The sequence below is a fragment of the Xiphias gladius genome, chromosome 16 (assembly GCF_016859285.1).
Source record: "Xiphias gladius isolate SHS-SW01 ecotype Sanya breed wild chromosome 16, ASM1685928v1, whole genome shotgun sequence".
Taxonomy (NCBI): Eukaryota; Metazoa; Chordata; class Actinopteri; order Istiophoriformes; family Xiphiidae; genus Xiphias; species Xiphias gladius.
The window spans coordinates 22,232,604-22,257,489 of NC_053415.1; the positions used below are offsets into that span (position 1 = coordinate 22,232,604).

Consider the following 24,886-nt stretch of genomic DNA (forward strand, 5'->3'; position numbering starts at 1 on the left):
GTTTGTAGAAAGTTCACATTGATTTCAGCTTTGGATTCACAGATGACACCTCCGCATTGGCCAGAGTCAAGAAGGATCTACCTAATTTATCCCTATAGCTCACAATAGGCTAAAGATGTTCGTGTAGGCGTGTGTGTGAGGGAGAAAGACACATTTAGAGAATTTAGGTAATGAAATAGTTTCGGCATCCCCAGTCAAAATTTCTGTTATTCTGAATAGCTAAGTTAGTAGAAGATGAACTGATCTCCAAAAGGCATAAAGGTGAAACATTCTTTTGAACATTTAAGTCAGATTAGTGTATTACTTTTGTTTTGTACAAGTTTAAAGGGAAAAAAGGGAAAGGAGCACCATAACAAGGTTTGGGCACTCAAAGAGATTTCAGTTCTAAGATAACTTTTATCAAGGTCTCAATGGCCTTAATTAGCTTGTTAGGGCTGTGGCTTGCTCAAGGTCATCGGTAGGAAAGGCCAAGTGAGGCAAATTTCAAAGCTTTATAAGTACTCTGACTCCTCAAACCTTGTCCCAACAGTCAGCAGCCATTGGCTCCTCTAAGCAGCGGCCTAGCACTCTGAAAATTAAAATAATTGATGCCCACAAAGTAGTAGAAGGGTATAAGAAGATAGGAAAACATTTTCAAGTAGCCATTTCCTCAGTTTGTAATGTAATTAAGAAATGGAAGTTAACAGAAATGGTGGCGGTCAAGTTGAGGTCTGCAAGACCAAGAAAACTTTCAGAGAGAACTGTTCGTAGGATTGAAAGAATGCAAATCAACCCCTGTTTCACAGCAGAAGACCTTCAGGAAGATTTAGCAGACTCTGGAGTGGTGGTGAACTGTTCTACTGTGCAGTGACACCTGCACATATATGATCTTCATGGAAGCGTCATCTGAAGAAAACCTTTCCTGCATCCTCACCACAAAATTCAGCATCAGAAGTCTGCAAAGGAACATCTAAACAAGCCTGATGCATTTTGGAAACAAGTCCTGGGGAATGATGTATTGAGCAATGGTATGCTTGGAAAAAAAAGGGTGCAGAATATCCTGAAAAGAACACCCCTCCAACTGCTAAGCACGGGGGTGGATCGATCAGGCTTTGGGCTTTTGTTGCAGCCAGTGGCACGGGCAACTCTTCAGTGATAGAGGGAAGAATGGATTCAATTAAATACCAGAATATTCTGGGAGCAAACAATACACCGTCTGCCATGGCCCTCACAGTCCACCGGCCGAAACATCACCGAAAATCTGTGGATGGACCTTAAAAGAGCAGTGCATTCAAAATGGCCCAAGAATCTCACAGAACTAGAAGCCTTTTGCAAGGACCTGAAAGGCTCTTAGCTGCTACAAAGAGCAATAACAAGCTGCGATACTTGCCAAAGTGGGTGTTACTAAGTACTGACCAAGCAGGTGCCCAAACTTTTGGCCCTTTTCCTTTTCTGTTATTTTGAACCTATAAAAGATGGAAATAAAAAAGTAATTTTGCTTAAGATGTTAAAGAAACATGTCATGTTTACCTTCATGCCTTTTGGAAGATCAGGTGATCTCCTACTCACTCAACTATTCAAAGTAACAGAAATTTTGACCAGGGGTGCCAAACTTTTTCATGCCGCAGTACGAATGCTTCCTACATGTCATAAGGATGTTAAGATAGCAGATGCTGTTTTCAGGCCAAAGAGAACAGTTTCATGGAGCTGCAGCGAACAACACAACAAGTGTTGAAAACAAATGAAAACAATCATAAGTCAACTTCTCTCCTCCAGATCTAGACAGCTAGGGCGTGCAGACAAAGAGAGCATTGATATCGGCAGTGACACACGGGTGGCAGCTGTACACATCATGTCATTCACTTGTGGCTGCTGTGAAAGGGGACTTTGTTAGACAAAGTCGAGTCCTGTGATGTGCTTTCATTCTGTGAGGAAATGTGTACAAAAATCCAGACTGTTGTCCTTGAAATTATATTGTAACTGATGCTGCAATTTTTATTTCTAAGCTACTCTTCGTCTCTCTCCCGTAGTTTTGTGCTTTCCCATCTCTCCTCCTGTCCCTTTCTGCAGATATTTCTGCCTCAACGGGGGTGCAGAGTCTGGATCTGTGACTGCAGGCCACCTACTGCCCCCATTATTAGTCTCATTAATTATTATTATTACCCTTATTATTAGTCTTCCTCTTCTTATTATTATTATTAGTTGTATTATTAGTTTTATTATTGTTATTGTTAGTCTTATTATTAGTTAGTCCTATTATGGTCTTTAGTCTAATTATTGAGTCTAATTATTATTATTATACATATTTATGTGGAACCAGCATTGTGCTGTATCGTCTCATAACAAGCAGTATCATTTGGGAAAATGTACACAATCAACAAAGTACACAAGATTTGTAGTTAATGGGCTGAAACATGCAAAACCACTACTATGTTCCTTTAAACTCCAACAGCAACAGTGGATTTTCTACATGATCAAAGATGTATCACTGCTTTTTATATTGAATGAGTGTATGCAGTGTGTCATTATGCTCTATACTGAGAATTAGAGTTACAAGAAATGACAAAAACCATAACAGAATCAGAATATGTAATTAACTTTGCCTTGTAGCAGTGGAAAACTTTGGCAAACTAAAAAGAAGATATCCTACAGTCATCTAAAGGATGGAAACTGTGCACTGTACTCTGGGTTATATAAAGACTACTTTTCTTTACTCAGTGACTCAGTTATATACCGGTTTAGATTTACACGGTCCCGTAGAGAGCTGGGGGTTTGCCATTTGTGATGCCTGATGCAACCGTAAGGCAACCCTGTGGCCCAGATCTAACATCCCCGCTATACCGAAGCTGCTTTACCACACAGCGCCCACAATACCACGGGCCTTTCACGAAACCAACACATTACACCCAGAGGCAAAGAACAGGCAGAGATGCATGTGTCTATGTGCATACACTTATCACACCCCTGGAATTAAATTATTTCCTCTGCAACATGGAGGATAATAAAAACATATTTATGTTGATTCTTACCTCAGCATATGCACATCTCCCCTGAAGGCAATTTAAACTGTCATGTAAACAAATATCACTATCATTAACTTTAACACAGCGGTGGTTTCCCATATCTGGGAATGTATTTGTTTTTTGTTTTTTTACATTTTTAGGTTTAGTTAACAGCAGTTTAGAATAACAGCGGAATAACTCTGCAGTTAGACGGTCACCGTGGCTCACCAGAAATAAAGCATCACCTAGAGACTTCAACTTTACTGAAAGGGATTTAAAGGAAAGAGATATCACGTTACTGCCAGCCATGTTCTATCGACATGTGATGTCCTCTCAACCTGAGCATCACAACAGTGATGCTAAGGGTTTGCTGCAAGAATGTCAAGTGATGCAACTACCATTCACCTTTCTCCTTACCAGGGAAATCTTGGACTTCAAAGCAGCAAATTTCATTTTAAATAATTGTTTTAATTTGTCTTTGAACTTAGCTATTTTATCGAACAGTTGCATAGCACGCAGCAAGTGCTATTGTTCCAATGTTAGATGCTATTTTCCCTAATGAAGTGCTACGGCACTTCAAGTCAACGATCATCATAGAAAAACTGGTCACCAATCAAAACAAAAAACAGTTATATCTTTAGAGCAAATTCATATACTCTACAGTAAAGAGTCTTTAGAAAGACTATCATCATAACATATCATATGATACTATTTAGGATTTGCATTCATCACATGCACAGCACAGGATGTACAATGACAGGTAAACAGAAATTACTGCATTTAGTCTCTAGTTGTAACCTTGCTAAAGAACAAACTATAATAAAATTTTGATCAGAGATTAAATGACACTAAGAGATAGGGTCCAACTGATAGGACAAAACCTTCAACAAATTCTGGGAATTTGATGAAAGCAAAGATCAACAGAGGAAAGGACTGCTTGCCTGCTGTTTTGTTGCCCCCAATGTTTGGGTAGTTAACAAAAAACATGTTCGGTTTAAAAGTCAATCAAAGCAGTGATATCCAGCTGTCGTTGGATGGTTCTGGTCGAGTCTCTTGTGACTCATTCTATGATTAAACTGCTCCTAAAGCATCTAACCATATGATGTTTATGCCCACCAGGAATGTAATGAAGGAATGCGATCCGTGGCTCACACGTGGACACGCACACGCACGCACACTCACACTCATACACACACACACACACACTACATTCAGCCTTGGGCCAAAACCTGAACTCCTGTTCTAAATCTGACCTGTCTATTTAAACACAAATGCAAACTCTATCCTGTAGAATCTGTACTAAAAGGAAGCTGCCTTCTCCATCACATCAGTGTTATAGTAGCTGTTGTAGCTAAAATGCTAAATGGCGGTTTTAAAAAAAACCTTTATTACAGTCATAACACTGGATGAGTTTTTCAGCCTGCAGATGTTCCTTCTAACTGCATTTCATGCTACTAGAGCAGCTGCCTTTGATACAAAAGCTGGGTAGAATAAACGAAACTAAAGCAGAGTGTAATATCTAATAACAGGTAAGTAAGTAAAGCGTCGGTTGCAGAAAGCAGCCATAAAGTTTGAACAAAACGTCCTTGCACATGGTTCCCATATCTCAAAACACACAAACGACTGGACAAAATCTTTGCCAAAATGGCTGCAAGTGAAACCTTCTTCTTCATCACCGCAGCACTAGAAAAACATGACCATAGCTGCAATAGAAGCCCTCCGACACAACGAGACTGGTAAGAGGACGTCCCAAATAACAGAACATCACACTATTAAACTATATTTCCAAGAGGGACCACTGTATTATCTTTATTTCTAATACTTTACTTAAAGGAAGGATTACCATATGGTCGAACAATTAGGAGAACAACAACAACAAAAATCTGAAAATAAACTTAGGTCAAATAGAGCTAATTAAACCCTAGTTTCAGGGGGAAAGCAGAGATACATTCCTAAAAAGTGAAATCTTTAAAAAACACAGAAAACAATTTATGCTCAGCAGAGAGAAAGGAGAGAAACAAATAATTAGTATGCCTACCTGTATCAGCGACATGTTACTGAGGTCCAGTCTGAACAGGTAGTTTCTGGATTGAGGAGACAGGAAAAAGAGATATGTGAGTAAGTGCACAATCTGACCGATCTTTATCCAGAAAAAAATGTGTTTAATAATGCAAATACATATAAGAAAAGAGACAGGCCATTTTATCTGCTGTCAACTCAAAGCAAAGCTGATTAGAGGCCATACTATAACTATCCATCAGTCTGGAGTCATTGTTTTTAGTCTTATTGGAGTCTGAGTGGTGTGGTTTTTGCACATGAACTATTAGTGGCATTTGTACTGTGTGCATGTGTTTTTAAGAGGGTCAAACCAGATGAAAGTTGAACTCATGTCAGCCGATGAGAACATGCGCACGCAGACACACACACATACATGCGCTATTGTGGCATGACGCATTTCTTCCAAATCCATCCCCTTCTGCCAAATCCAAAGCTTGACTTGGTCCAATGAGGCCTCAGCAGAGAACTTAAGAAGCGTCATTATCCAGAACCCGCAGCGTGTGAGTGAGTGAGAAATGGTATCACATTCTCAGTAATGTGCTCTGCGGGGTGAAAAGTTGAGTGGATTTACAGTTTCTTACCTGGCACCAACAATAAGCTCATTCCTGGTCAGGTCAAGGGTGAGCTGGGAGTAGTCTCTCACACCGGGTTGGGAGAAAGTAGACATCCATGGACTGAGGGCTGAAGAAAGAAAGAAATAAAAAGGGTTAACAAAAGCTAAATTGGGTCTTAGTTCATGAGATGAAAGCGGTGACATTTACAGACAATACTCAGCAACACAGTAGAGTTCACTAATGACAACAAAAGCCTTGTTCATTTGGTATGTTTATGTATCAAATAACGCTGAAACGAGTAGTTGATCAACAGAAAATTGATTGACGAATATGAAAATCAATTGTTTAAGTGATTTATTGAGCAAAAATGCCAAACTTCTGTTGGCTGCAGCTTCTGAAATGTGAAGATTTTCAAATTTCTTTGGGATTTGGACTGTTGGTCAGAAAAAACAAAACAAATTAAAGATATGCAGCCCTGTACTCTGAGAACTTGATGTGGTTGGCTTTATTTGGCTTTATTTTTTATTTTTTTCACATTTTCTTCAGTAAACAGTCAATCAATTATTCAAACTATTCAATGCTAATATACTTATTGATAATGACAAAATGATTAGCTGCAGCTGTAGTGGTAAAAAGTGCAGTGGACAGTGCAGTGAAATCTTCCTTCGCTGGTGTCTCCTGCAGAGAGAGAGACAAAACTTTCCAGTCGACGTCCGACACAACAATCCTGATACAACCCGACACTCAGATAAACACAGCTCTCTATGGCATACAGGGATGAAATCTTGGCGCTGTTTGAAATTGGCTTGCAGAAATCAAAATTTCAAAGCAGTGGTGCAGAGGGACCGCCTGACAGGACTTTAAATGTCACATTGAAAACTGGAGGAAAAAAGTATTTTCTCTTAAATCTTTCTGTGACACAAAGTGCGGATATATAAACAAATTCCACCACAGGGAAGGTTTGTGCAGCATAAAAGGATTTACTATATTTCCCATGTTGTACACAGAATCACAACAGTTACTGGGAATTCAGATGCCCATAACCAATTTGAAAAGCTGTGTTAAATAGCTCTCAGCTAATGCCACACAGCCTCTGAGAAAGAAAAAAATGGCTGTGAATTTCTAATGCCATTACATGGTAAAACCAGGTTATCAAAACACGAACAAGGAAAACCAAAAAAAAATAAAAATAAAAATCACAGGGGGAAAATGTGGCCACACTGCTGAGAACCCTACTCATTATGGAAGCAGTCATCAAACATTTAAAACCTTAAACCTTAAATTTTTTTTAAATTAGTTGTATAGGCTCAACGCTACGGGTGCAAGACTACATCGAAGTGTTGGAAAAAGTCATAGCTGACAGTAAAACCAACTCTCCATCTTCATGTGGCTCAGTCACCGAGACACATAACTAGAGATACGAGTGATAAAAAGACAGAAGGCTGAAGCGACAGTACAGTACGGTGCTCTTCATTTAAGATACAGATACCAAACACACACACATGGAAGAGAAGCACACAAAAACTCCCACATACTGTAAGTAAGGGTGACAGGGGACAACAGTGAAATGAGAATTACCTGCCACAATCTGTCTTTCCAGATGTGGCTCAGGAAGAGGTAGTTTTCACTGAGCTGCTGTCACACTGAAATTTACTTCAGGTTTCGTAGTTACGAGATTTGATCAGGACTGAGGGGGCATCATTTTATAATAAAATTAATACATAAAAGAATGCATGTTTCATATTGCATTAAAATTGTAATAATAATTTAAAGTATAAGATCACTGTTAATTTGTTTTTTTCTAATTATATGTATGTATATTTATATATACATACATATATATATACATATACATATATATATATGTATATATATTTAAAATCTTTGTTACTATGAATAGCTAAGTGAGTAACGATGAACTGATCTCCAAAAGGCATATAGTTGGATAGATGGAACATTCTTTGAAACATTTTAATTAAGATTAGTAGCAGTATTATTTTTTTTTGTACAAGTTTAGAGTGAAAAAAGGGAAAGGAGCACCATACCAAGGTTTGGGCAACCCAAATTATTTGAGCTTTCAGATAACTTTTACCAAGGTCTCAGGTCTTAATTAGCTTGTTAGGGCTGTGGCTTGTTCGACGGTCATGGTTACGAAAGGCCAAGTGATGCAAATTGCAAAGCTTTATAAGTACTCTGCATCCTCAAACCTTCTTCCAAAAATCAGCAGCCATGGGCTCCTCTAATCAGCTGCCTAACACTCAGCAAAGTGTTTTCAGGTAGCCATTTCTTTAGTTTGTAATGTAATTAAGAAATGGAAGTTAACAGGAGCGGTGGAGGTGAAGTTGACGACTTGAAGACCAATAGAACTTGGTCTTCAAGTTTTCAACTGCTCGTAGAGAGAACTGCTCGTAGGATTGCTAGGAAGGCAAATCAAAACCCCTGTTTGACAGCCAAAGACCTTCAGGAAGATTTAGCAGAGTCTTGAGTGGTGGTGGACTGTTATTTGTGCAGTGACACCTGCACAATTATGACCTTCATGGAAGAGTCATCAGAAGAAAACCTTTCCTGCGCCCACTTGTTTTCTGTTTTGCCAGCTACATTGACCACTTACTTCACTCATGATATGTCTTGTATCATATAAAAAAACAGCATTTGGACATGTTAACAAGGTTAAAAACTTGATTTTCATTGGAAGGGGTCTTTAAGTTAATCTCTTGAATAGCTGCAAATCCAATCCTCCAGGGTTCAGGGCACTGTTGTGGCACAAGGTGTCATCGTGGGAAGCTAAGCCCGGAGCTGTCGGCACTGTGATTAAGGGATTGTCAATTGGATTTCACATATGTGAATTACCAGATGTTTGCCATTATTAAGGTAAACAGACAACTGTGTAGCTGTATACATGACAACACATTTGAATGTCATGATTACATTCGGAAATGTTTGAGTAATGTTAAGTATACCTCCAACATAATACCTTACTAGTGGTGAGCAATTTTTCTCTAAAACCGGATAAGAGTGGTCAGACACTGACTTTTCTCCAAGTGACTGGAGGACCCCAAGAGGAACTCAACAAAACAAAACCGCATAATTTCATTTAATGCAATTATAGTTGGTATAAACTTATCATGTACAATACAATGTAAACCACCAATACAGGAATGGGTTTTAGTTGGCAGAAAATAATTACAATTTGAATCGTGTTTGCAAAATCAAAACTAGATATTTTCAACAAATTGTTTTAGCCCTGAATGGAACTGTAACAAATGTACTGTATGTAGTGCCCTAAAGATCAGAAGAGAAAAAGTCATAATACCACATACTCTGCCTGAAGCCACAAAATGATACATGGTTAATTATATCAACAGCTCTGGTCTCATTCAGAACATAATAAGAGAAACATGAACTGGGTACTACAATGATTTCTAATCTTATAGCCAGCGCAGAGAAGTAATGTAAAATTTAAAAATTAATAACAGACTGTCAAACACTTTTACACGCACAGGATTAAATCACTGATAACCTTAGCACACATAATAAATCATGGGACACTCTAGTGTCATTCTAACACTACAGAAATTCTGCAAGAGGCCAACTCTTACTCTCTCTATAAATATTTATATTAGATATATGAGCGTAGATTTTTTTAGAAATTTCTCAAATTTCAGCATGCATCTATGGGTTGACCATCTTTGAAATGCATGGTGGGTTTCGAAACCATACAAAGCTGGTGCAAGTAGGCGAATGGGACCATCTGTACATCACTCTCTGATTAATGGCTGCAGAGGCCAAGGCTGGACGAGCAGAGGGGAGCGGCAGGGAGTGTAGACCCATCTTTAGCCTCATAATCTTATGCAAACAGACCTGAAGTTGACTTAAAGAATCCAACACACTCACAGGTTTGCAGAGCAGGTATGTATGTGCATAGTGTCCATATAAATGTGAGAAAAGGACATGATCCTAACATACAAATGAGATCATTAAAATTCTCTAAATCAGTTCTTTAAACACTCACTTCATTAACATGCACAGCAAAACCTCATTAACGATAAAAAGATTATCTTTATGTACATTTACAAAAAAATACATTTTTGGGAAACTGGATTAATTAAAGACCCTTGTCATGGGTGCTCGATTAACACTATATGTGTCATGTGTTTAAGTACACATGAAGTCTGAAGGCTTATCCTGTGTTTTTCACCCTCCCTTCCACAGTCAGATCATGTTACCATGCTAGAAGTAGCTAGAGGTGAAAGCATTAAAGATTATAGAACAGGAGAAATGTGGTGGAAAAAACAGAGATAGGACTCTTGCTCATAAAAACTAGAAGGAAACCTGAGGCTAATATACAGCACCCATCAGACCCAACTTGAGACCCGCCCCTACATTACACAATAAATATATTCTGGAAAACACCCAGAAATAGAAAATGATGTCATTTAGACAAATGACAGACTGTTAGCAGGTGACATATTCTCCGTATAAAATAAGACCATTAAAACAGAGCATATGACATGAACCATAAAATAAGAATGTGCAGTGGAGAAAGAGATAACAAGTAAATTATTCCCACAGAAGCATTATGCCCCTAACAGTAAAAACAAGAGCTGTTAGCGTTCAACTCAGAGAGTTTAATGTGGAGCATAAATCACTTGAAATTTGAACTGAGAAGCATTACGTGCATATAAACATTTCCCTACATCATGAATATCTCTTGAAAAGCTTGTAAAAAAAAAAAAGCATGGTTGAATTTGATTCAGTAGAATACAGGAGAGCTCGTGAACCATAATCTTGTTTACTTTCTTAGAAAGGCCTGTCTAACAGTGTGGGGTCTTTCATTGACTGACATTTATCCCCCTATCTACAAGTGGTTTTATATGCGCTGCTCACTTCTTCCCCGTATAACTGTCTGGCCGGGTGGTGGGGCAAAAAAGGGACAATAAAGCCAGGATGAATATGGAAGCCCCCTCCCTCATGGTTGACTCCCGGGCCCCAAGCTGGACATGATGAACGATTATTACGTTCTTTTTTTCTCCTCCGCAAATCGGCAGGCAGACGGATTAATGCATTAGCCCATGGCTGCCAGAGGGATGCGGAGAGGGATGAGGACAGTGGCTGAGACGTTCGTCGCGCACAGATATAAATCATAACTTTTGTATCTCCTTCCATACAACAGTTTTTCCCACACAACCAGCATATAAACAGAGTTAAGTGGCACCTCGACTGATCTAAGTCACTATTAGACCGAGTCTGGGCGAAGAGCAGTCAAAGCTAGAAATTGCCAACATATTACTGAGCTGACGGAATGAAAGCACAACAAATGCGGCTCCAAAAAGCCCTGTGTCTGCACAAACAAACATACACACACAGAAAACCACACAGAGTACAGATTATACTTTTACCGCTTAAAACTTGATTGGATGGGAGATTCCCTCAAATTGGAGCCCAGACAAAAGGGCTACCTGACAAAGATCCAAATCTTCCTTCATCTAATCACCATAAACGGCTCAAAGTGAAATTAGACAGTTGAGGTTTGCAGTGTACCACCCTGAGCGAACCATCCAGGTGGCAGAGGAGAGCCATGCTAGGGGCATGGGTCTTGGGGTGGCAATGGCAGTCAGGAATTTGGTCAACCACTGTGGTCCAGACTCAAATATCTCAACAACTATTGGATTGATTTCCATGAAATTTTGTAAAAACATTCCTAGTCCCTGGAGAAGGAATCCTAATGACTTTGTAGATCCCCTGACTTTCTCCGGTGCTATCACGAGGTTCACATTTGGTTATTCACAGCAGCCTCAGCTGTACTTTGTGACTTGTGCTAATTAGCAAATATTAGCATGTTAACGCACTAAACTAAGATGGTGAACATAGTAAATAGTAAACATTACACCTGCTTAGCACCAACATGTTAGCATTTGGCTCAAAGCACAGTCTCACATGGACACCAGTGTGACTGTAAAGACTTGTTTCCAAACAGAAGCCCAGGTTCACTCCCTGGCAGTGGTGTCTCTGGCTTGGCCCCACTGAATGAATTTGGATGGGAAGGTGGTGGTGGTTCAGGTGCTTGTGGTTTGTCTAGACTGTTGCTGTCTGTCTAGAATATGGATGTGTTGCAGAAGGGCACAACATTCATTCACTGGACGCCTATGTCAAAAAAGTTCCTCAAGCTTCCTCAGGCCTTTGGCCTCAGGCCTTGAGTTTTTGGGCCTTTAGAGCTTTAAAATCCTCTGGCTGTGCAGGCTGACTCCCCACACATGAATGGAACACAAATAATCGGATGTTTTAGTTGACCAAATGGCTCAAAACTGTGAAAATAAAGGAGTCATTTCAAAAGGTTTGTGTAGATATATATATGTGTGTGCGTTTGTGTGTGCGTGTGTGTGTGTGTGTGTGTGTGTGTGTGTGTGTGTGTGTGTGTGTGTGTGTGTGTGTGTGTGTGTGTGTGTGTGTGTGTGTGTGTGTGTGTGCGTGTGCGTGTGTGTGTGTGTGTGCGCGCGTGTGTTTGTGTGTGTGTATAAAAGCTCAGAAGCAAAGATGACCTTTTAAAACCAAATTGTGTATTTCGGCAAACTTGCTTTTCTTCACTTTGGGTTTTTCATTTTACAGCAAATGTTCACCTAATGACATCCTGCAATACATCATATTTTTTGTCATTAGCATTATAATCAGGCATCTAGTTTAATTTCTACCCTCGAGCGCTGCGCTGTTTAATGAGCTATGAATGACACATATTGTACTGAAGGTAGCTGTCTATCATCATCTTCCTTCAGGGAGGTACACAGGAACACAATGTCTTGCTAATAGGAATACCACTCAGTGAAAAGAGGCAATATTAAAATTGGTCGTCTTCAGGGCAAGGTAGTCGATCCAATATTGTTAACAAAACAGGTCACATGAAGATACACTGCTATCTGCCATTTGGCAAATGATTCTGTGAAAAGGATCACTTGCAGTGTCAATTAGCATATACAAAATTGCATTCTGAATAAATTTAGATAAACCAAGAGTGGGAAATGTGAAAATAACAACTGTGGCCAAATAATAGCACAGGAATGAATCCATCCTGCAATATTCAAATTTGCATACAATATCCATTTACTTTAAGCACATTTTTGTGCAAACAAACCTGAAGTAGCACCATAAATGCCACATTTCGCCTCATTTTCTAGTGCTGCTCAGTACTGACGGAGCCAAACTTTCCCTGCATCTTTCACACGTCAGCCTTATCTGGCCAAAATCCCTTGAAATATGTTTTGTTCGGTCTTCTCCATATCGCTCTTCGCCCTTCCTCGCACCCCAGTCTCCACCCTGTCTTGCCTGTCCCGTTCTTCAGTATCTCTCCTATTCTAACTTTCGATTTTCAGTGTGGCTGACTTGCTGAGGGTGATAGTTTGAGAGAGGCTGCTGTGCCTCAGTGGAGCACAACTTTCCCTCTATCCCTCTGTCCTTTCATTCCTCCACCACGCCTCCCCTCCTCCCACTTGACTGAATTCAGATAGAGGGGTCTGCAGGTTGTGGGCAGTGTCGAAAAAGAGCCCGGAGACACCGGGGACTGAGCAGCCACAGGAGGAATGGCGCTGGGGCCAGGAGGCTAATAGCCTCTCAGTCGGCAACCGGTAAAGATGTCTGTCTGTCTCTCACAAAGCCAATTGTGAAGCAACATCCAAAACTGCTGACAATTTTTCAGAGTTCCTTTTATAAAACTGACAGAAATGTGAGTAATATGTCAAAAGTAGGAGTGATATCAGGAGAACCGTTCCGACATGGTATCTGAGAAATTGCTGGCTTTACCTGTCCGTTCAAGTAATAACCTTTTCGGTATTCACACACAAGTATCCGTTTCATAAATGTTCGACAATGGCTTTTTTCAAACATGACAGAAATGTTAGGGATGGCGCCTCAATGTCCCTCAAAACCAAGAGGGGTGCAGAGGCCCTGCTGGAGAACAGCAGCGAGTTGGAAAATATTGATATGAGTGATGAGGAGTGGCCCCGGTTCTATAACAAGCTGCATCAGTGATGTTTTTGTGAAACTTATTTTGCAGGTGACTTTACATCTGTGATTTAATTAATGACCATCATGGGGGCTACAATTCTCACTAGTCTAAGCAACCCTGTAGGTGAAGCTCCGCGCAAGGCACACTGTTGCTGAAATGTCAGCTCATGGAATAAAGCCTATGCTGCATATGCTGTCATTCTAAAGTGCTCCTGTTTTCTGATCGCGTTATTATACTTGTTTTCAACCATTCAAATCTTTTTTATCATCCTTTATTCAGTAAAATAAGAATTCGTCTTCCTATTTCATGCAGTCTGACTGTGCCAAAATACCACAATGTTAGATAGAGAGGCTTAAAGTATTTGGACAGTTACATGTTTTTTTCTTCTTCAGGTTCTGTGCTTCAGCACATTCAATTTGAAAAGAGATAGTGGATACTACATTAAAGTGCCAGGTCTCTGCTTTAATTTGAGTTGGTTTACATCAATACAGATAGAAGTGTGTGGGACATATAGCCATTTTAACACGTTTTTCTTTGGCCCAAATATGAAGGGAAATAATTAAATGGAAACACATTTATATTGACTTACAATTTTAAATCGGCTCATTCATAGTACTTGTGAAACTGATTTTATTTTCTTTGTGTATAAGATAAATAAATTTATTACAAAATGCTTTTAGGGGTATCAAGGCTGTTTTTGCATGGTTTTCACTTCACTGCTCAGAAACGCCATTAATTGAAATGTCAGTTTTATGAAAAACAGAGTTTAAAGCACCTTAAAATTGTTTTTAATTGGATTTTAAGATTTTAAGTTAGAGGGAGTGACTTTTTATATGAGTTCTGGGCAGACTGATCAACATTTAGCCTCTATGGACTTCAAAGACACAGTTGGAGATACTGTGAGTAAATCATTTTGATTCCAAGAGTATTATCTGAAAAGAACATGGTTGAGAAAGAAATTCATTCTCTATAACATTGTGCTACTGTAACCTTAAGGTTAACGTGACAAAATTTAATTCAGAGTTGCGCTGTGTTGGAAGTGTTATGTTGACCTGTTACCAGGTGTGACCTAGTGAATTTGCAGCCTTGACTTTTTCGTAAAAAAACACAACACACGAGACGGAAATGTAAAATTACCGATGGATTTGCACAATGAGCCACACATCTGGAAGCGACTACAGTATCAGGGGGTCAGGAGACAGCACAGACGCTGAAAAACAAAGAGAGCAATTTTCCCACTGTCACTCCACTTTTCAGTTAAAGTGGCAATAAAACCTTTAAATGTTTTCTATTCTCTGATCCTCTTTGTTATCTCTCAGGCCCGCATCAGATATCCTGACATGTCATCAGTAGGTTAGAGGCTGGCCCGAGCAGCATGCTAAACTCAGCTCCATTCAGATGCCTGATTGATGGATTCAAACACACCACAGCCCTGATAGCTCTGCTCCAATTAGACCCACCACTGTAATCATGAATGAGATGGGAAACAGAGACAGATGGAGAGTAAGAGAAGAATATAAAATAAAGAATTACATCAGAAATTCATGGAAAATACTTTTTCTTTTAAGTGACAGTTATTTCTCAAAGGGGAATCACTCTCATGATGCTCAAGAGCCCTTCGGATGGGGACACGGCGGCTAAACGACAGCACCATTACCCAGACAATGAAAGAGATAGAGGGACTCTTTCAAAGTGTGCAATACATTTCTCTGCCTATTATAGCGCAAAAAAAAAAGAGCAGTCTGAGAAAGAGCAAATGATGGAGGGAGAGATGAAAAGAAAGTGAAGCAGGAAGGTAAAAAAGAGAATTTGAGAGGAGGAGCATGGAGAAGAGAAGGAGAATGAATAAGAGAGGAAGCGAGATAAGATGAGTAGAGAGAAGAATGCAGGCAGGCAGGGGATAAGAGAGGGCATAAAAACCAAATGGGAAAGAAAATATTTGCAAGGAATTGAACAGGAAATGAGCAATGACACTGGTTGTTTCTGTTCTCCTTCATCTCTCTTCAGAGAGGAACATTGCAGCGTTTTGAGCAGAAGAGATGACCCACACTGTGGAGCCATCAGACAACACCGCTTCTTCTCTGTGAAGGAGATAGTGAAACTTGAGCCAAAGGTCTGATTTTCAACCATTATTTTCCTATGCACACTCCATTATGAAAAATCTTGTTGCCTTGACGGATGTTGCTGCACTGGATGTTATAAAAGGTGCAGAGTTTATCTACTTCCTTTATGAACAAGGCTGACCCTTTACACACACTTCAAAACCCCTGGGCCTTATAACATAATACACAGCTGACTCCATAAATTCCAAAAACAGACTCCATATCTAGATTCAGAGCGTTCCAGTTGCTGCCCTGATGCCATGCTCTTATCAGACCTACAGTCTTATGCTGTGAGCCAATATAATCCATCTAAATCATGAGCTGGCGGTTCGTACAGTGTGTGCCTGTGGGTGGAGGTCACATGATTCCACTGCTGTATTCCTGCACTGATCTATGGTGTGTCTGGCATAAAACACTGGCACGTCTCATGGAAGAGCAGACATACCAACATTTAGTTGGAAAAATACAATTCTGTCGAGGCGGATGGGGAAGTCTGGTGCTCAAGCACGGTAGATGTCGGTCTAGAGTGTCTCCTTCATATTCCTCTGATGATACCCGCTGCCAGCTACAGTGTTTACATCCCGTCGCCTCTTGAGGCAGTGTTTCTGTGTCGTTTTCTAACAGTCTGGGTGAAAAAGCATGTGAGTGCAAAGTAATTTTCCAAATCGATAATTTGTCATTTCTGATCTGCATGAGGCAGCAGGCACTGCACGCTACCTGCTCAGCACCAAACCACAGACAGACACAGTTAGCAACTAGCTGGTGAGCATAGTGGAGCATTCAGTAGCTTAAGAGCCAGATATTTCCCTCAGGAGTTTGAGACCAAAAACAGAGCTAAAAGAAAGTGAAAACTGGACTTGCATCTGCCAGGTGGACAAAACACAAAACCAAAGGAATGATAATGTTTTTCTGTATCCGGTGGATGTGTAAATAAGCAACCATTTGCTAACAAGTTTGACATATCAAAAAAGCTGACATGTCAATGTGGTGTACACAACTTGTTTCCACTGTCCCCAAGTGGCCAAAAGAAATCAGTTATTGCAGGTTTAATACAGTTATTAAGATAAAATGGTGAACAGTAACATTACTATCCAAACTATCATCTGTAAACATTTGTGATGGTTTACAGACTGGATCTCCATCATATCTGGTAGAATTAGTTTGAAAATAGAAAATAAGTTGACATAAAGTTTTCAATTAATACAGTACATCTTTTATCAAAGGCTTAGAAAATGTTCAGGATTAATTGTCTGTCCAAAAGCCTCAAACAGTTGGTGTACTAGTGACAGATGTATCAGTAAATTTGTCCCAACATTTGACAAATTCAGGGCGGTTTAAATTGCTTGAAGCTAAAAGAGAATAGGGCTTTAATGCAGATAGCATGCTCCATTGGACAGACCAGCTCAGGGACCAGAGGACAGCTGATCCCTTCACTCTGCCCAGACACACGCTACAAGGATTAAATCTCACTGCAGCACACATAGAGACACTAACTGCCCAACAAAAACCTACTCAGCCAGGCACTCAAACGTAAAAACACATACAAACACAATTACTCGTCATTACGGGCATAAACACTTGAAGCATGTATGGATGGGTACAAGCTCCTGCATGCCCCATAGTAAAATCTTCTTAGCCAGCTCCCTGGTCTCCTCCAGGTGAATGAGGTAGTGCTTCAACAAGCCGCTATAAAATGCTCATCAATCACAGAGGCTAATCTCAGGTTCTCGCTGACACTTTCATTGTGCAGGCCTTTTCTATACGGCTGCCTCCAAATAATGCCCTGCCCTGCCGGCTTTGACGGGCCAGCGGCCCTGTAGCTCCCAGCCATGAGAGCCATTCTCAAGTGGCTTGCTTTAGAAGTGGAGCACCGGTGGAGCCTGGGCTAATCTGGACATCTGGAGGCCTGGTGGGTAAAGCGAGACGGCGGCAAAGACTCAGCATATAGTGACCTCAGCCCAGCTTTGTGGGGAATGAAAACAGCCATTTCCCTGGTTTTGTGGATTGAAGCTCCAATTAAAAGTGCCACGCTTTTCAAACCTAAAACTGCTATTACACAGAAATTCCAGCAAAAAAAAGACCAAATGGCACAGAACTCTTGATGTTCATCTTCAGTTCCATTAGCCAGAGTTCAGGCCAACAACATGGGTGAGCTGGCCCCAGAGCACTGAGGGAGACCTGGAGGGAAACAATACTGCAGTCCAAAAAAAGGAAAAACCAAGAAGACTTGAGGAAATGTCTGCAATATGGTTTGGAGGGAGTAGGGTATATTTCTAATCACAAGAAAACCCTCTGGCCACCTCTTCAATTTTTGTGTTTCTGTCCTTGATCCCCACCAGCGATTTTTTTTCGTTCCTCCAATCTTAGACACCGCTCTCAGCAGAGGTAACACAAGCAGCCCTATTCAAAAATAAACACAGCAATTTTGTGTTTGTTTATCTTTTATTCTGCCATATCTGTCTGTGATTCTGTGCCCCAAACTGTTCTGTTCCATTTCACGCCATGAGGAAGACCTTGTTACTCGGCCCACTGTACAGATGAATGGGCTAGATAGTGAGCACCATTATTCTACGCAATCATTTCTATCTTGTCCCCTCTTGCTTTTTGTTGTTCTTTTATAGCTGCATGCTTACCCGCCCGAATACCAAACTGTGAGGTATTGCAGCTGGCACAGAGATATATGTTTATGAAAACCGTTTATTTTGTCGCTGTGAAAAGTGACATGTATATGTTTCCATACATAGAGAACATGTGATCAGTGCAGAGTAGTCTGAGGTGTGAATATACAGAGAACTGTTCCTCACATGATACATGATAGCAATGATCTGTGGCACGGAACCGCACTGACAACATCTAAAGCCTGCACAAACTATTTCATTGCTGAGAGGTGATGAGAGAGATGTTAAACCATGAAAGCAATCAGGGTTTAAAGTAGATCTCGTTCTTTTTTATTTATTTTTATAATTTCATGTATCAATCTGTAATGTTGAATGCATTCTGTGGCTTATTTTGCGACTAATCCCATAACTTCTGCTTTTACATCACAGAACCTTGTGGTGTTTTAACCATCAAAAGACTGTTGAAAAATCTGCTGTAGTATTTTTTTCCTTGAAGTAAGGCCATATAGGCATCTCACCATTAAAAGATAATTCAGGTTACAACTCTGGTCTTATTTTGGGAGTCTTGGCTATCATTCCTTTCAGTTATGGTAATGCTTACCAAATCCCTGTAATTCTTTACAGCAATGTCCCACAGAAAATAATACCCACTTTGTAAAAAAAAGCCCACAGAATTAACCTTTAGTCCTTGTGGTGTTTCTATAACTGGTGTTAGGTATTATAGAAACATGGTGAACCTTTCTTCTACACTTAACCAGATTTCTAACCGGGTTTTTGCAAGAATGCATGTACATGACAGACAAAGTACTGCGCTGGTAGCAGTGCGATGGGATGAAGGTCAACATCATTATTTAGACTAGACGATCTGTATCCAAATAATTAAATCTAAAGTCAGACTAGAATTAAAACTGACACTGAAATAAAGAATATCAGATTCTAAATAAGTCGGTATCAACAGCTGAACAGCTGAATATGAAATTCAGACACATGCTTTAAGGAAAAACTGCTCTCTCTCACTACAAAGCCTGTCCTCTCACTTGTCTCTCAGTCCAAATCCTCTTGTAAAAAAGGGGTAATGAATATAAATCTTAAAATAAGCCCACCATGGTTCAACAGTGTAGAAGAAAAGAAAGATATCTAATTAATGGCAAGCTATATGAAAATGCGGGTTTTACAGTAGCCATAACCTGCTTTTACTCAGTAGCCAGTTTTCTTTAGTCAATGTAAATGTTGTACGTATAGGATTATCAGTGTTTATATAAAACAAGTGGATATAAATGATGTCTGACCTTGGATGGAAACCTTTGGGTGTTCTTTCTTTGCGCACTCTGGTTGGGTCAGCGGGTCAAACAATGACGGGATCGGGGTCGTCGGGGCCGAGTTCTGTGTGAAAACAGTTGGGAGGAGAAGGAGCAGGAAGAGGCCAGCCATAGACGAGGGTGTGGAGTCCTGCAAGGACGCTGTCATGGTGATGACCTCTCCTCTAACTGCCAAGATGGGCCTCTAGGATACAGCTGGAGAAGAGAAGAGATGACTTAAGCACCTCAATGCATCACTTTAACATCTGGCTTCAAAGAAAAGAAACTCTATCTGAGTCACTTCAAAATAATTTGTTCTCAAACTTTCAGGTCCTGAGGGCTTCCGGCTCTGAATCCAGCATAGAAGAACAGAAATAGAATGAAAAAGTAATGCAAAGATATCAAATTTTGGTTAAAAGGACATAAACGTGGGATGAAAGCAAGGATGTTAGGTAACTAGTGGGTGGCTGGAAAGACGAGATATAAAGCTGAGTAAACTAAAATACAGTAAAAAAGGAGAGAGATGGAGAGTGTGAAGGACAGTGGAAAAACTGCACAAAAAAATCAGCCATGAGCCGTCTGAAAGGAGCACCTAACCTCTAACCTTGAGATAATTATTTAAAATGTGCAAATAAACTTTGGAAGTTTTTATGCCTGATTAAAATTGGAAATTGAATGCAACAGTGGACTGTTCAATGAGGCAGAAGTTTCCACAAGTCAATGAAGCAGAAATGAGTTAACTTAAAATGTGTGACTCTTAGAGATGTGCTGGAAAAAATGTTTTGCACAGGTATTGGTTCGGATTCCTGTACAATCAAAAAAACGCTTTTATTGCACATATGATTCATATCAACACATGAATAATATCCAGTCATTGTCTGACCTCCATATTCACATATTACGTAAGTGGCACCAGCCAGCAGACAGAAAGAGACACACACACAAATGTTGCTGAACAAAACACACATAGACCCTCATGCTTTCAGAGTAAATGTAATCTTCTCCAGTGATAACATATGAGTCCACGGTGCTGAGCTGAAACCAGCAGTTCATCATCTCCCACCCTGCACCTCTTACGATGTTAGCTTAGCGAGGTGTAATATCATTAAAGTACATTAAAAACTGAGCGCATCAACTTTCTGTTGCACTTTGGCTGGGTTACATCTCTCTATAGTGTTTTCCTTGCTAATGCTTCAATCAATAACAAATTATTAGCTTGGTTGAGTTGCAAATCAACCAGATTGCCCTGCAATCAATTATCTGTCTCAGTACAGCTAGTAACTAATTAGGCAAATGCACACAGTGCCTATGTTTGTCATTACAATACAGCAGAGTCAACAGGCCCCCAGCTACTGCCAAGAGACGTGCTGTTGATGAAACAGTTGATGGTATTCATTGTAGTCTGCACTAGACTTAACTCAGCCGTGCTGGATGCTTCTCAAGTTTCAGGGCTTAGTGTTACTGAGACCGAAAACAGCACTGCATTTGAAAAAAAACCCCAACAAAACAAACAAAAACAAACAAAAAAAACATAAAGGGCTGTGTTGCTGTTGGTGTGCTGCTACAGATACAAGTGAGAAGATGAAATACATCCAGCAAGTCAAGTTTTAGTGATACATCTATCAGTTTCAGGTTTCATGCTCCCTTCTTATCATACATAGGTTCCTGGCTGTATTGATCGTTCTGATCTCACCAAATATGGACCCATTTCAAATTCATAACATGTTAAACAAGACCTTTTTTAAGGCAACCTCAGGCCATCTCCACACTAATACAGATTTATTGGATTTGAAAATTATGTTTATGGGTCAATAGAGCTTCAATCATGTACACACTTTCACATCTTTTTCACTTTGCCATCTAGACTGAAATGTCACAGCAATAAAGAAGAAGAAAAAGCAGGGCATTTACAGGCCTCTTGAGCCAGCCGCTTTATGCTACTCCTGCAGGCAAATCTCTGATTTTGAAAGCGTTGTAGGCCGTTTACAGAGCAAGCATGAATGTTGGAGTGTGTCATCAAGTCGAGAACTACAAAAATGGATCATGCTACAGTGACGTCTGTATTGTCTCCCTCTTCTACCTTTGGCTCTCCCCCTCCCCACTTTTTATGTGTACCCTGTCAGTTTTCTAGACTCAGCACTTCTAAACGCTACTGCTGACCTGCATCCAGCATTGCATCTTCTCAATGTCTTCCTGCTCGACAAGTATTTGAATAGCTAAATGGCTGTGTGTGTTTTAAGGTGATCAAGAGATCAAGCACCTGCACAAGGGGTGCTTTTGGTAAATTTCCTGCTTCTGCACATAACCTGACCACCCATTTGACTCCCTACCTGCCTACGTAGCTGTTTCTCATTTGCTTGGTAAGGTTCTTTGAAAAATATTGGCGGTCTCTGATTCTCCACATAGACTTTACTGTTAAGGCATTTGAACCATTCTAGTTACTCTCACCTTGGAATTAATGACTGATCTTGTCTCCCATTTGCAGGCTATAATCCTGCCCAACAACTAAGTAAACTTCCTTTCAGCCCTAACTGCCTTGTCTGCATTTGAGCTCTGTTCCGTGCCTAAAAACCTTAGCAAGATCACATTACAGTGTGATACTGGGATCACATGATACTCACAAATCATGCTACATTTTCTCTGTCTACACCACAAAGTGAGACTAGAGGGGTTTTTTTTTGTGTTTGGAAGATCAAAATCACTGACTTATTGAGGTCAAAAAAGAAAAGAAGGTGGTGGACATGATCTCAGTCTGGTCTCCATTAGCTGGACAGAACTGAAACTACATTTGAATGCAGATGACGGTAAATGATCTGTGTTATCGCGTCTTGACATGAGTCCAGCTTTTGACATTGTACCTCATAGTATCCTCATTAGGCTATAGAGACAGCTAGTGGGAACCATCTGGATTCCACATTAGACTACCTCACTTTATACTTGAATGATGGAAAAATGTCTTTTTCACTTTATTATATGTGGTGTCCCTCAAGGTTCAACCTTTGGTTCATTTTAGTTTTCCTTTTATATAATAAACATGTGAATCATGAAAGGCACAGCATTTCTGATGACACACACACACAGTATCTGAAACTCTGAGACTTTCGTCCCAAGAAAAACAGCAGCATCAGTTGTTTTATAGCAGTTTCAAATAACAAAACTTTTATGGTTTCAATGGTGTATTTTTTTAAGGGGGATTAAGGAGGACAATTAAAAACAAGGTATTTTGCCATTTCATTTTTTAATTTTTTCATTTTTTTTTAGTCATTGCATTCAAGCAAAGTCGAGTGAATAACATTGAATCTACATAACTGATGAGCTGATTAGATGTTTAGGGCTGGGCATCAAAACAAAAATGTTTTGTCAGAATTTTCAGTGTGTATGTTTTTAGTAATATTCAACCTTCGTTTTGGCTTCATGATTAATTTTTTAATCTCGTCTTAATTTTGAGTAACATGCCAAAAAGCTCTTAAGTCATATTTTTTTCTAATTAAATAGCACTGATACCTGCTTCAACCAAAGTGAAGCAGAGCAACTTCTGTTGTTCAGAATATTGTAGCAAGTAGGCCAATATGTTGCCAAATTTAGCATATCCGTATTGGTTGTCTGTTTCATAGCTGATTTACAGTAAAGACTTTTCTGGTTACTTCTGAGGCTTTGCATAGACCGGTGCCCGTATTTATCTTCTAAACTGTTACTTTCCTTATTCCTCATATTCCGTTTTTTGGCTCGACCAGTTAGTTTTAGTGTTTACTTTCCCCTGGGTGCATTATTTTCACACGGCAGATATTCGGCTACCCGTATGGTGTGCAGGATAGTGTAGATTGTTGCAACGCAGCATTCAATCAGCGGCCCACGCCAGGTGGCTTTCTAAATGTGTGCCGCCATCAGCCACTTAATAAAAACTACTTTCAAGCAGAAAGGCTTTAGGAGGTCAGGTGAGGTAGTATAAAGAGAGACAAAGTCCATATACAGAAGAGGTTGTGGTGGATGAATGGCTCAAGCACAGAACTTTCACCCAGGAGACTGGGGTTTGACTAGCAGTATAATAAAACCAGAGATATTAAAGAGAGAGCTTCCTCAGTATAAATGGTATAGAAAATCATTCCCTCAGCAGACTCTACATTCATTTTTATTTTTCTGACATTTTCAACTCCTGACAGCAGAAAGTGATATGAAACATGGGGAGAGAGACAGTGTGGGATGATACACGATAAAGGTTCCTGGGTGACATCAAATCATGAACATTAAGTTTAAAGGGCATGAGGTTTACCAACTAGAAAACCCTTATTCTTTTATTTCTATTATCTGCAGGAGCAGTAATTCAAAAGGCAAAAGGCAAAGGCTGATTCTCTGACTCTCTTTAGACTAAAAGCTGGACTCGCTGGCAAGAAGGTCGAGACATCGTGACAGATGACCGGGACTCTACTGTAAAGTAAGACTTTGGTGGGTGAGTTATCTCGGCATGGACACACAAACAGGGAACCATACTGTCATCAGCAGGATGAGGTTAGTGCGTGGATGTCTAAAATTTCTGAAGAAATGTCATGTCATACACTAAAGGAAACAGAGATGAGCACACACACAAACTTACACACACACACAAACTCACACACACACACACACGCACACACACCACACACCTCAGCTCTGAAAACTGGCAAAATCCAGCCATGGACAGCTGGTCACATTCCTTATTGGGTCACAGCGAGTGGGCAGAACTAATGCATGCTGTGTGCCAACATCCACTCCTGAGCGTGTGTGTGTGTGTGTGTGCATTTGTATGCAAGTGTGTGTGTGTACTGTTTACCAAGCAAGGCTCTTTAAGGCCACTCCAAAGAGGCCTGATAGAGTCCATCCAATTTCCCGTCCTGCTGTGTTTAGGATTAGCAACAGTTTGTCAGCAAGGAATCAGGAGGATCTATACCTTTGAGGAAGCTCTCCCAATAAATCGAGGCACACACATGTGCATACACACAGCCTTTAAAGAGACTCACTGAGCAACTGTTTGCACAGACATCCTGCCAGATACATTAAAGGTGCACTATATGCTGAGGACTTACAGGGTACTCGTGTAGATTGGACTAATGGATGTCCAGGCACGTCTCTTAGTCAATAACCAGTGACCAGTGAGGAGAGAGATTTACTACCCTACTGCTGTGAAAACCGTGTTTGCAGAGGAGGAAGAACATCACAATGCAAAAATCCTCCAAGTAAAAGTCCTGCAGTCAGTGAACTGTGAAAAATTTCCAGTCTCTGTACTGTACCCCTCTCTACATACA

At 40.2% G+C, this 24,886-nt stretch overlaps 1 protein-coding gene across 3 annotated transcripts in view; it reads right to left on the reverse strand.

The window, feature by feature from the left end:
- Positions 1-24,886, reverse strand: part of sema5ba (sema domain, seven thrombospondin repeats (type 1 and type 1-like), transmembrane domain (TM) and short cytoplasmic domain, (semaphorin) 5Ba) — a 168,317-nt gene that overhangs the window by 80,747 nt on the left and 62,684 nt on the right. For all 3 annotated transcript variants that reach the window (XM_040149185.1, XM_040149184.1, XM_040149183.1), the window contains exons 3-5: positions 19,599-19,823; positions 5,621-5,720; positions 5,020-5,065 (exon numbers count right to left, since the gene is read on the reverse strand). In XM_040149185.1, the coding sequence (XP_040005119.1) occupies positions 5,020-5,065; positions 5,621-5,720; positions 19,599-19,776 (324 nt within the window). In that variant the 5' untranslated portion in view covers positions 19,777-19,823. The remainder of the gene's footprint in view (positions 1-5,019; positions 5,066-5,620; positions 5,721-19,598; positions 19,824-24,886) is intronic.